The sequence below is a fragment of the Thunnus albacares genome, chromosome 4, assembly GCF_914725855.1.
Source record: "Thunnus albacares chromosome 4, fThuAlb1.1, whole genome shotgun sequence".
NCBI lineage: Eukaryota > Metazoa > Chordata > Actinopteri > Scombriformes > Scombridae > Thunnus > Thunnus albacares.
In genome coordinates, this window is record NC_058109.1 from 13,663,393 (window position 1) to 13,677,080 (window position 13,688).

The 13,688-nt window shown below is 39.9% G+C and overlaps 1 protein-coding gene across 1 annotated transcript in view; it reads left to right on the forward strand.

Annotated features, from left to right (window-relative positions):
• The window catches only part of snta1 (syntrophin, alpha 1), a 36,388-nt gene that overhangs the window by 2,732 nt on the left and 19,968 nt on the right, over nucleotides 1–13,688 (forward strand). Inside the window, exon 2 of the mRNA XM_044348888.1 lies at nucleotides 4,846–5,031. Coding sequence (XP_044204823.1) covers nucleotides 4,846–5,031 — 186 coding nt within the window. The remainder of the gene's footprint in view (nucleotides 1–4,845; nucleotides 5,032–13,688) is intronic.

Here is a 13,688-nt window from a genome sequence, read left to right on the forward strand (position 1 = left end):
GCGAGGAAGAGCATGGTTCTCTAGACCTCGGTGGAGCGCATTTTTTTCTGAGCTACAGTACTTAGGTGTGTGTGGGTTTGCTACAATGGAGATCATATTTATTCATTTGGAATTTTAGATGAAACAACTGGTGAAAAGTGTCACAATATTTGGGGATTTATTAACTTCCCTGACTTGTCTTGATGTCTTTTACTCTGGTTAAATGAGACTGCATGCAAGTTAAAATTAATGCAAGGATTTTTAGGGCAAATATTATGAAACCATATTTTGGTGCCTCGAGCTTATCGGCAATATTTTTGTCAGTTAACAAGGCTCAGGTGCGGTGCTTCATAACAAATCTATTAATAAAAAGTATTTTTTTTCTTTTGTGGCTCTGCACATTTGTTATTTTAAGGTTAGTGTTAAATTTGCATTGTTTTCTTTTGTTTCTCCCAGTATTCATTAGCACTACATGCAGTTAAGCTGATGAAGTTTGATGAAGTTAAACGCTGATCTCGCTGAATTCTTTGAAAAGAGCATTTTCACAACAAACATATTGCAAGCACAAAATTGCCTAATGAGGTGCTTGTCAGTGTTGCATATACCAGTACCATTCATTTACCTGTCACTGGTAGCTCCAGTGGCTCCACCCCACCCCCGCCAACCCCCACCCTTCTGTCAACTGAGTGACAGGCTGCCTGCTGGAGGATGCAGAACTATGTTTGACATGAAAAGTTGGAGGAAGAAAGGTGGGATGGGAAAGGAATATGCAGGGATTAAGGGTTGTGTAGGAGTGGCGGACGTATTGACAGTTGTTTTCTACAGTATGTCGGGGATGTTTATTCGGCATTCATGTCAGTATGAGAAATTGGAAGTAAAGATGAATGCATGTGAAGAGAGCAAGAGGAATAGAAAGATATAAAGGTGGAAAAAAAAGGTTACCGTGCGCTTGTCACTGTTGTTGGCCCTCACCTCCCTTAGTGGCCCCAAGGTCAAACTTAATAGTTTGTCAAAGCAGAGGGTGAAAAAAATCTTACACCAAGCATCCCTTACACCATACAGGCCATCTTGTCAAAAATAACAAAATGCCTTATTGATTCAAATATCTACAATATAAATCTATCTACATCATTACGGTGCCAAAGCCAAGTTATTTTGACTCCAATGCCACCCCCCACCCCCCCATCACACAGTGACACCAATGTCATAGTCAACCAGAAGAAGAAACCAGGCTGTCTTTTGCCTACTTGTCCAACCATTTACTTTAAATAGGTGCTTAGCATAAATGACCACCTTTCATCAAGTAAAAAGAGATAGCACTGCAATTGGTAGAGTGGGAAATGCTGTAAGGAGCAATCTATTAGCATGATGGTTTGGTACATGAGATATGAACATGTCAGTTTTAATGAAGCTGAAAGGTCACTTACTGTATACCGCCCTGGCAATCACTGTTGAAGTATGCACGATCCTGTATCTATCCTGCATTAGTACTCTTGGATTTTTCAATTAAATTACTTTCATGGTTGGATCAGCAGCCTGGCAGTAGTGTGGTATGCACTGTAGGTTTAATTCTAGTCTTTGGCTTTTACTTTCAACATGCAATGTTTACTCTTCAATTTAGCACAAGTTAGAGTACAGTTGTTTACTTCTTTTTTTTACTGTAAAGTCTATAAATACTTTGGTGCTACCCTTCCTACCAGAGCCAGTAATAAGCTATTACCGGATGTCTAGCGTTAAAGCATGTCTGGCATTAAATCCTTCATGTAGGTTATACAGAGAATCAGTCTGCAGTTAGTGTACTGCTGGTGATACTGTGGAGTCTTCCTGTAGTGAAAGGAGATTATAGAGAAATGTAATTCGCTGATGGTGGTGCAAATTGGGGGCAAAGGTAACCTGAAGGTTAGAGAAGCAACTTGTGACTGGAAGGTATTCAGATTTAATCCTCAAATCAGCTGGGAAATTTGGAATTGGGGGGGGGGGGGAGTGAGCAGGATACATCCCTTCACAGGGCTCAAGACCATTTCAGCTGACACTCAGAACCACTGATTAATATTTTTCCATCTTAATTGTGATAGATATTCGTCTGTGTACAGAGGAATAGTACAGACATGTATCAGCATTGATTGTAAACTTAATCTTTGATAGTTTTTTTGTAATTGGCAGCTTTTCTTTTGCAAGGTTATTCCACTGATCACTTTTAAAGCGTTAAATAGCCTTGCTCCGTTAGATCAGTGGATGGGGCTCTGTTGGTTATTCCTTGATCTCGGCTGGTGACCAAAGATGACCAGGTGTTTGCTGTTAGAGCCCCCAGACTGTGGAACACTCTGCCTATTGCTACATCTTTAGCGTCTTTTAAATCTCTTAATTAAATTCATATCTTAAAACATTCTTTTTTTAAGGAACGTGTTCATGAATATTTAAAATGTTGCTGGGTTTTTATCATCCCACTCTTGCCATTGTATATTTTTATTTAACATTATCCCCTGGCATTTTTTGATCCCTGTGTTTGTTCTTATTAGATTCTTTCTTCTTTTCATGTGAAACACTTGTAACCTTGTTAAGAAAAGTGCTATATAAATAAAGTTTATTCTTAGCTGTGTTGAGGTTTACTGTGGTTTTGGTTTCTTATACTGGTAGATGAATTGGCATTATATTGCAATCATTTCATATGTCTGGCAAAATCTACTCTAACCTAGGTAATGGGTGCTTTATGTACACAGTATGTGGCCAAATCAGCAAACCTAGTTTTCCACACTGCTGTTTATAATAGCCTTCAAGGACATTTCATTCTTATCACTGAGTCTCATCCATGTAAAATGCAATATATATTCCTGTTGGACAAAAACATTTAGACCTCTTTTGGTAGCAAAATACCAAACTATTACACAGAAAGTCCATAGTAGGAAAGTTGCAACCACCCAAGGTCATTGTAAATGCATAGTCTACCACCTCTACCTACAGAGCCAAAATACTTGGCTCTCCTTTCAAACTCAGTACAGCAGTCTCCCTTCGTTATGAAGAATTGATTGAGAGGTCATATTTTTAAACGTTTCTGGCAAGGTAACACAAGGCAACCTACAGAGCCCCCAAAGTCCCAAAATACATTATTTAATGTTGTACTTCCAGGAGATGAAGAACTTGTATAAGACCCATATCAAGATAATAACTTGACAAGATAAAAATCATCTTTCAGGAGTTTGGCAGCTTCGTATCAACCTAATTTGTACAACACATTTTTTTTTATACAAGATAATTTAAAGAGCTTTACATAAAATAGAGAGACAGCAACAGTCAGAAAAGTAAAAAAAAAAAGTTGAAACTCGCAAAAACTTTACATGGTTGCCAACTTCCAGTACATTTATAACACATACAGATTCAAAACAGTGATTTGAGTTCATGATTTTGATTCATATTCCAAATTATTAAAATGGTATTATTATTACATATATTGACGATAACATCACCAACATCGCTGAAGGTTCCTCTTTCGCACATCTCCAGTTTCTATCAACACATCGTGAATCAGAGACTCAGTAAGTACAGGACATCGCCTCACTTCTAATACTCAGCCATGCAGCAAACAACTATCTGATGCCATGGAGCGATCAAGTAGCTAGTAAATCCCTCTTTCTAAAACTTGAGCTGTGTGGTGATTGACATGCATATAGTGTGTCAGTTCAGACCGAGGGTTTTTTTTATTAAAAGCATCGGTCTGTGGCCTCCACAGGAAAATACATGACTTAAATCCCAAGGAATCACCCAGAGGAAGCAACCTGTAGAAGATGTATTTAAAATTAATTATTACGTAATCCTCCTTTTAGATAATTTCTCACGAGCCCGAAGGCCAGAGTCCAACTGCCAGCTGACATTAATGACGATATATATCTCATGAAGAGTGGAAGCCCAGAGCAAAAGGCAGATCCATCAGCTTACTAACTGATCTTCATTTAACAAGAGAGAGAAAGGGAGGAGGAGGAAGAGATAGGAAACTGCAGAAGTTAGTACAGGAGGTCTGTCCTTATATGCTCTTTTAACTGCAGTTTGGGTGACTGAAGTCGCCTTAAATGCTCAAATATTAGGATTGCAGTGGTTGAGTCTGTAATAACTAGCTACTGGACAGTTATTTGAACAGACTGATATCTTACCATTGGAATTAGGGCTACAACTAATGATTATTTTCATTACTGATTACTTGGTTCAATTTATAACAAGTTAGAAAATAGTGAAAATGTCACCAAATACCGCTATTTCTCTTGGCTTAAATATTTTCAGTTTACAGTGATATAAAGCAGGCAATCATAAAAGGCTGTAACCAGATAATGTTTGGCACTTTTTGCTTGATTAATGAATCAAATCAAAATTGTTGTAAATTAATTTTCTGTTGACTGACTAATCTGTTAATTTATTGATCAGTAAATGAACACTCTTCATTCTAAACACTCCTATGGGTTGTATAATATGCTTATATTGAACAAAGCTGTTTGTTTACTGTTTATTTCTGGCATCATCACCTTCAATGTGACCTGAGAAGTCTACCTACTAGTGTTGAGTCACAGTGAATATAAAGGCATTTGCACTCAGCGTTGTATTTGACAGCCTTTGGGGAATTGACAGAATTTGTCCTTGTTACTATTATAGAGATCTTAGCATAGGCACTTGCACCTTATATAGACTGTGTAATTAGTAAGGAACTTAAATCCCAGCCACTTTGTAAAGCTGATCAGGCGCTTAAAGTTCAGTGTTATAGTTGCACCGTGCAAGTGTGAACGTATGTAACTACGTGAAACGATGTGAAACAGCAGGTTCCTGAAAATAAAATGTTAAGTCGAAACATTTTTTTTTATTATTTTCCATCTTTTCATGCAGGCGGAAAGGAGAACAAGATGCCAATCCTCATCTCCAAGATTTTTAAGGGCCTGGCAGCTGATCAGACTGAGGCACTTTATGTCGGTGACGCCATATTGTCTGTCAATGGTTATGACTTACGGGAGGCCACACATGACGAGGCAGTGCAAGCCTTGAAGAAGACAGGGAAGGAAGTCATCCTTGAAGGTAAGATATTTTTCTTTCAGGAAAAAAAAACAAATCCAAAAAATCGACTCTGTTGACACCTTCTTCTTTGTCCGGTGAAGTCTTTGTTTTGTTGTCTCCTTTCTATTTTGTCTCTGCTTTGCTTTAAATATGTTCTGCTGAGTGCCAGGAAACTACGGATTAACTCAAAGACACAATAGACACAATGTGCTGCAATTACTGTATCTCTGTTGCACTATGAAGAAGCACTTCACACATATTTCTTTAACATTTTAACCCTGGCAGTAAGAGAGAGCAAAGATTTTATCTCTCATAAAAAAGTTACAGTTCTTCTACCTACCCTGTCTACACTCCACAGCTCCAAATAGATACATGGATGGAGACGATGGGAACTTTTGATACCTTGATATGTTTTTGGTACATTTCTCCAGCACTTTGGTTGTTTTTTTCCTTGCGGGCCATACATGATGAGCTGAGCGAGATGATATGTTAAATCATACTTTGATCAAAGTTCCTTGGAAAAATCCAAATGAGTTTTCACTGAAACAGCATGAGGAAACCAAAGGCTCAAAATTCAAGAATATTGTTGTGGCTCACACCTCTGATACATCTCAGCTAATGAGCAGTCTTCCCCAAGCATCAAACACTTTTGACACCGATAGAAAGTACTCATACCTCATGTCAGAACTGAGAACTGTGGAGAAGTTATAGGACGGGACCTGCTGTGCACGGGAAGGTTTGCTGTGGAGTCAGCAGGTGTTTTTCTGTCCTCTTTTCTCTTACTCATTCGCTTGCGCTGCCTGAGCTTATTAACTGTATGTCTCTGTCACCTTCTCTCTCTCTCATTCATACAGTTTAGTCATTTCCCCTCACGTGTTTGTGAATCTGAGATGAGATCTTGAGTTGTTAGGACAGCAAATCTTTCCTCTTGCCAACTGATTACATCACAAGAATTCAGATGTATTCTGTCCCACCTAAATGACATCATGTCACTGGGTTGAATTGTAAATCCAGTCTCTATAAAAGTGTTTAAAGACAAAGATCGAGTGAGGTTTTACACTTTACTATTCAAAAAGAAAAGATTTTTTCATCATGAGCCTTTCTTATCAAGCTTCTGTTATTCTCTCTATTGATCTTTATGTTCTGTGTGTCAAAGACTGTGTTATGAGAGACAGCTTACCCACAGTGTCTAAACAGATGCTAACAGTCATGTTCAGTGATGTGAGTCATACAGACACTTCAGACCATAGGCACTCCCAATGTATACTTGTAGTTGAAAACCTAATATGTCCAATAAATCTCTGAAAGAGGGAGAAGTAAATGCTACCAGTTACTATATGTATTTTATTGTATTCAAAGCTAATAATTTGTCTTTAAACTGCTTCGGTACACTGTATGAAATTACAAACATGATATAAATGTTTGTTTTTTTTAGCAACACTAAAACTAGAGTTACCAGTTTTCTATGTGACAGCATTTCTGTTTCTGTCTGGGTTAACTGGCACAGCAGGCTAGCGTCAGTAACTTCAGTCAGCGGAGCAGATACAGCTAGTGCTACAGCCAGGGGAAATCATTGCAAATCCCCCTGCCTTACTTGTCCACAGTCAGGCAGAAAAGTGTTGATATCAGGCGGCTCAACCAGCGCTGCTCTGTGATCCGTCATGTCAGAAATCATTTCATGCCCCCTCCACCCCCCTCCCCTCACCCCTCTCCGGAGGACCGATAGAGGAGTGAAGAGACGAAAGAGGCTTGGAGGCTCACTGAGGGGAGAGCATTGAGTGCGCGCGTGTGCATGCATGTGTGTATGTGTATGTGTGTGTGTGTGTATTTTTTGATGTCCTGCAGTTGCATTGCTTGTGTTTGTGTGTATATGTCTGTCTGAACCGGAGATTGCAGGACTGCGGGACTTATATCTGTTGTGAGGAGCTTTAGAGTATTTTTAGGCAATACAGGAAATAAAGAATGAAAGTTTCTGGGCAACACTCGAGGGTGATGAGCTTTTCTAGCTACGTTTTCAAGATTCTGATTTAATTTCAAGACTATTTGTGCATCATTAGCCGTCCATAAAAATACGTGTGAATACATATGACATGAAGTTCAAGTACAATGTTTATTTTGGTTTTGGCATTTTATCAAGAAATTCAGAAACACAGTCAGAAGCAAACTCATTCTTGGCACTACTACGGTGTGAAAGGTCAGGGTAACAGTCTTTCTACATGCGCACAGCAACAAATAGCCGCCACTGCTGTGCTCAAGGCAGTTTTCATTGCTCTATGAAAATTATAACACAGGCGGCCTTGACTGAGGTCAAGGAGAAACTGGTTCGATCACATTAAAATATCTGGATTATGTGAACAATAATAGTTGAATCTGTCAGTACTTTCACAGTGTCTAAGCAAGTTACGTTACGTTCTTGCCTGTGGCAAGATTTTTCCTTCTTTACTCTTTTGGAAATCAAGCGAAGAAATATTTTTAAGAGCCGACATTAATGCAAAGTTTGATTGTTGTAGCAGCACATGCAAGGTGAGTGTTTTCAAGGATACAACATAGTCCATTCAGTGCGTGTGTGCTGGTGAAAAGACTGTCTTCAAAATAGTCATTGATGAGATTAAACCATGAGGAAAACAAGAAAATAGCTCATTAGATTATTTTGATAAGGATAAGGGTTTCCAGATGTGTATCTGTCACACTTTATTATAGTCACCACTTTATAGATCATATCATTTTAATGTTCCACACAGTTGCTTAGCAGCCAGCAGCAGAAGAGAGGGGCAGCGCTGGGCAGCTCCCAGGTGTGAGTTTGAATGTGTGTAAAGCCTCCCTACTCCTGCAACATTTCCCCAAACCTCTCACAATAAATAAGAATTTGCGTGTAGTCAATCTGCCAGTTTGAAAGAAAAAAAACCTAGAGGCTCTACTATATGTCCCCAATAGGATGCCCTCTGTTCCTCTCCCTCTGTGTCCCTGTCGCACCTTATATCAAAATGTGAAGGAATAATCAATGTGTGTGTGTGTGTGTGTGTTTGTGTGTGTGTGAGTGAGAGAGAGGAACAGTAAACACCTGAGAGGGTCAGATAAATATAACGGACTAGATGAAACCATAAAACCACAGCTGCCTTCATTTCCTCCCAGCGACATTTACAGCCTGACTGTCTGTGTGTGTGTGTGCGCGTGTGTGTTTGTGTATGGGTGTGTGAGCACATGGGCTGCGTGTGTGTATGCTTTAATAGAGAGAGGTCCTCCTGCTGCATCCTCAATGTGTGTGTGTGTGTGTGTGTGTGTTTATGTAAGGAGAGAAAAGAAGAGGATGAAGAAGGGAGGTGCACAGGTCAGCTCGACATGTTCCCAGGTCTACCCACACCATATTATTACACCTGAATGAGCTGTTGTAAAAGAGTCATGGGGTTTCTGTCACAATGAACTGGGAGATTTATATATCAATTTTGCAAACTGTCAAGTGTGAGAACACCCTGAAACAATTAGACATGGCTTTATGGAGCAAAAATGAACACTTGGAAGTGAAAAAGAAATAAGGATAGATGTAAAAGTGACTGGATCCATAAGAAGCAGCTCAACAGGGACTGGATTAGCCATGTACTGTAGTACTGGTCTCTTAACTGTCCCACAGTTTCTACCTCATTTTAATTTGGATTCTACTCTCACTGAAAACGCATCAGTCATTGCCACCAGCTTGCCAGCCAAGACAGGGTGCGTTCCACTTCTGTATGAAGAAACCAGGGGACTAGGAAACTGTGTGTTTGTGTGTGAAAGAATGGGTGGGGGGTAGGCATAGTTGAATGGTAAAGCTGCTCCCTGGGCAACCAAGGTCTGGCAGAAAAGCACAAACACACAAAGTAAGTATAAAAACACGTACCACATACATATAAGAACTCACACACACAGAGGGTGTAGGCAGGGAGGATAAATAGGCTGCAAAGAACAGGTCAGGGCACTGAGGTAAGTGTGAATGTAGAGGGCTGATATAGTGTTCCTGAATGTGTTTGTTCATAAAAGGTTTATGTCAATATGTGTATGTGTGAGTGCTACTGGACACACTTTCTCATTCAAGGTAATAGGAAGGTGTGTCCAAACTTTTGACTGGTACTGTACATTAGAAGAAGAAGAAGAAGGCACAAGCAATTGCTCTCAGCTTAGTACATTAAAGCATTCTGGTAGATTACTGATCCTACAATCTAAATAAAATGCCTGAAATAGTAAAATAATTTAAATTGTATGTTAATTATATTGTCTGATGTTTGGTTCTCCTCCTACTTGGCACTAAAAAACGACTAAAAATTGAAGATGCCCCCAGACATGTTTTAAGACATTAAAATACTCTGCTTTGAATAATAATTTGTGTCTGATGTGGTTTTTCCATGAAAAAGTTGAATTATCTGATTTAAAAATTCTTAAAATGACATCTACCCCCTCTACTTCTTTATCCAGAATCTATGAATATGAAATGTTTTTCATTTCAAAAGTTTTCTGGATACAAGATGTCTCCTACTTCACTAAAAAGTCCATTCTCAGTGTATGTGCACTGGAAGTTTCCTCATCACACTTGTGTACGTTGTGCACTGGACCTCGAATGGCTTCCAAACTACTTGTGATGTCACAAATCATGCTCCTAGGTACATGTCTTAAACTTAAAGATTTTTGGTAAGCACAGAAACGTTCCACTTTCTGCAGATGATTGTGAAAACAGCCTTCTAGTGTCTGCACATACTGTACATTATTCTGCACAGTGAAGCTCATACATACCACTGAAGTAACAGTAAGTGAAACACATTTTTGAGCGGAGGGGGACTTTACATTACATTATGGCCAAGGTCTGGCCGGGAAGAGATGGTCTTGTTCCATGGTGGTTAGGTCCATTTTTGTACTCGGTAAGGGTATTAGCTTAATGTCAGCCTGAATTTCAGCAGAATTTACTTGGATATCCATAGGGACATAGTTGTCAGTGCGTTCTGTGTGCATGAAAGAAAGAGTTGGGGACAGAGTGAGAGAGAGCTAGTACCCTTTGCCAAGACATTTCTGGACACTGCTGGTTCTTTCTGTCCTGTCCTTTTCATTAAGTTAGTTGTGCTCAGGCTCAGTGCACACACATGGATTAAGTGGGCTTAGTTATGGAAGCTCTATGGTTGCAGTTTTTCCCTTGTCTAAAACTTCTTTTAGCAGGAACGGTATGTGTTTTAGACATGTCGTATTAGCTGTATCAAGCCGTCTGATTTCTGTTATCCCCGTTGGGCTTTTGGCCAATGTGTAAGCAGGAACTATTGACTGACTTTGTACAAAGTCCATTATGCCTGGGAAAAATATGCCATCTTTAAGGCCCAAAAACAAACAAGCAAGCAAACAAAAAAAGGAATGGAAGAAAAAAGGAAGATGTTAATATGTTATTCTCTTAAATACGTGAACATTGACTAAATCTGATGGTAACAAAAGACCAACTTTTCAAATGTGTATTTAACTGTAGATGGTGAGTGGATTTATGAATTTAGTGACTGCAGATGTAAAATTATTTGGGGATATGATATACATTTTGTGGTTCATAGCAGTTAGCACCACAGTGAAGCAAAACATGCCAAATATGTTCAGACTTTGTTGCTTGTTGATTAAACCTTTGTTTTAAGGAGTGTTTGAAAGATAGTCCAGTCTTAAGTGAATTTATTAACTACACTATAGTTGGAGTTCCACCGTACTAATTAATTAATTTTACAGATCATCATTTTGGCACATAATGCCTTCTTCAGAGGAAAAAAACACGAGTCATCTCAGGCGGCATTGGTGCCAGGTGACTCAAATTAAAGATCTCACAATGCAATCAATATGAATATAGATATTAAGTACATAGAGAGTAAAAGACAGGTTTCCAGAGCCTATTGCTTCATTTGAGTGTTTGCATCCACATATTTTTTCTGATTTATTTTTGTTGATTCCTAGAATTTGGATGTATGGATGTTGGAGGATTTTGGCAATGACTGACCTCTCTGTGGACTCTATTTCTAGGTTCTTCTCCTGCATAGAGCCCCTTACCTGAGAGCCAGTACCTAACTAGAATAGGTGAACATTTCCCTTCAGTTTGTTATTTTTAGCCACCTTGGCTGCACAGTGTGACATGGTCGTGGGACCAAGACATAACCATTAGAGCCCGCCTCTGTTGAGTTAGTCATGTGTTGCCTCACTGTTTTTTAGATCATGTCTTCAATACAGGCTATATTTTGAATCTATGTTACATTGCATCTTCTAATATGAAGTCCCAGTGGACCCATTGGTTGCACTTGTATTTAATAATTGTGACTACACTCATTACTGTAGACCCAAGTGCATTAATACTGCTTTAAAACTGTCGCAATGTGAAAATTCATTATGCACAAACAGGAATGTGCCTGAGGTGAGATTAGATTTGAAGAGGTTAATTTGTGTCTGTGATGAGTGTTAGCTGAAGGATGCTTTGTCAGCGTTCTCAGCAAACGCTAACCCCAAACCTAATCTCTCTCTCTCTCTCTCTCTCTCTCTCTCTCTCTCTCTCTCTCTCTCTCTCTCTCTCTCTCTCTCCCTTCCACACACATGCACACAACTCATGCACCAAATCCTTTGACTGCATTTGTAGAGCAAGTTGTTTGATGTAAGTAAGACATTTAATTGATGAACGGTGTAATAGGTGTCATTTGTTACATTACAATCCTTAACTTCAATGGCAGCAAGGTGCCCCTGTTACACAGTACGTATCACGCACTTGTAATTTTGATTATCTAGGTAGTCGCTAGTATTAGCCATTGATATGAGGATGAACAGTGCAGGCCTGGAGAAGACTTGACAGTGCAGACTTTCAGTTTGAGTCACATTTTGCTTTGAGGGCTAAAAATTGTATTTCCTATCTATAAATCCGGTTCTTCAAGGGCATGTGTGAATATAGCTCTTTATAAGAAGATACATACCGTACCATATAGTCTGTTTAAGCAAGGCCAGCAGAGATACTCCCACCCTATCACCCTGCACTGATTCAAGTCTGGCTAAGTGACTGATTTATGGAATATAACGACTTTAGGGAGTGAAGTTTAAAGCTCCTCATACGGCATGGCGTACTGCTTGCTAAGACTGTCTTCAATATTCATTCTTTGTCTTAAGTTCACTCTGTACAAGTTCAAGGTCTGTTATTGAAGCAGTATGCCTCAGTTCTGTTGTCTGTTCAAACATTATATAATCTGCAAATAGACTGTGCTTGTGTATGCCAACACACGCACTTACACATGAATTTGCTCACACGCACACTACCTCCACCTGTCCTGCTGATCCAGAGGGTGGCCTGTGTCCCAGTTGGACCTGCCAGACAGGTATGCTGGTGAGGCAAGTGAGATTTTCTCAATTCACACAGTTTCCAAATGCAAAATCTCAGGTGGATGTCCTTTGGCCTCAGCCCAGTCAGAGATGTGCGAGTCGGTGTTTCTTTGTATCGGCTAATCTATTCATCTGGTGGGTGGCAGGAGCAGCAGCATGGTCCTGCAGTTTGGAGTGTTCTTTCCAGTAGCCCTTTTGTTTGTCCACTTTGTGTCCCTGCTTTCTTCAGGAACTCATGCCTCCCTCTGAGAATTATTGTCAAAAATGTAACACCTTATGTTATTGTGGAATTGTTTTGAGTCATCCTCCCTCCTCATTGTTCAAAGAACATCTAGGTGAAAGGTACTGTTACAAGAGTCGCATAGCTCTGTTAAGGAATAGGGCAGTGTGTAATGTGTGTGCGTAGCAAGTGTGTAGTTGAGCGAGTGGCAGAAAAGTGATGGTGAATGCGAGCAGAGCATAGGAAAAGCTTAGCAGTAAGTTGTCAATATGGCAGTAAATGTCCAGTTCAGGCTACAGTTTGTCAGTTAATAAATGCTGCAGCTTCTCAAGACCAAGAGGCCCAACAGGCTCGTCTATTGAAGGGGGTTAGCCCCAAAGTTAGCGACAATGCGTTAGCCTAACCTGACCAGGCTCATTTATGGTGGACTGACCTTTAAGGTGGACCAGCTATTCTCATTTTACTGTTAGTCTCAGCCTCTCTTAAACAGAGAATGGAGAAATGTCTGGCTGCTGAGTGTCTTCCAAGTTTTTGATCAACCAACACCCCCCCTCCTCCCGCTGCCCCAAAGCAGTCAACCTAGAAGAAACACTGCCTCATGCACTTGCATGCACCTCAAGCAAAATCCAATCACTATTGTTTGTTTAAGTAGCCTCCAGTGCTGGTGGAAGTCTGTAGAGGGGCAACTTCTGGGAGCTAACCAATCAGAACAGTGTGGGCTCATGGGAGGAGGGCCTTGAAGAGACAGGAGGTAAAATGGCCTGTTTCAGACAGAGGCTGAACTGAGGGGCTGTGCAAAGGGCCAATATAAGAGAAGAGTTTTTTACATTGCAAAGATATTCCCCTAGAGCCCCAGAATATAAATATAGACCTGGACATGTGTATGGTATGTCCTCTTTCAATGTGTGCAAGATTGTCCAACAGACTGTGTTATCTGTTGCAGATAAAACTACTGCTCTCATAACTTGAGGACCAATGGAAAGTGCTCGATTGGACAGGCCCTTTTTTTATTATTCATGTTTTTAACTTGCCTCTTAATTTGACCTGCCTATCACATTTAATTGCCATCTGAAAAGTGCATTTGCATGTAGCAGTATTCCAGTGTGGATCATGTGAA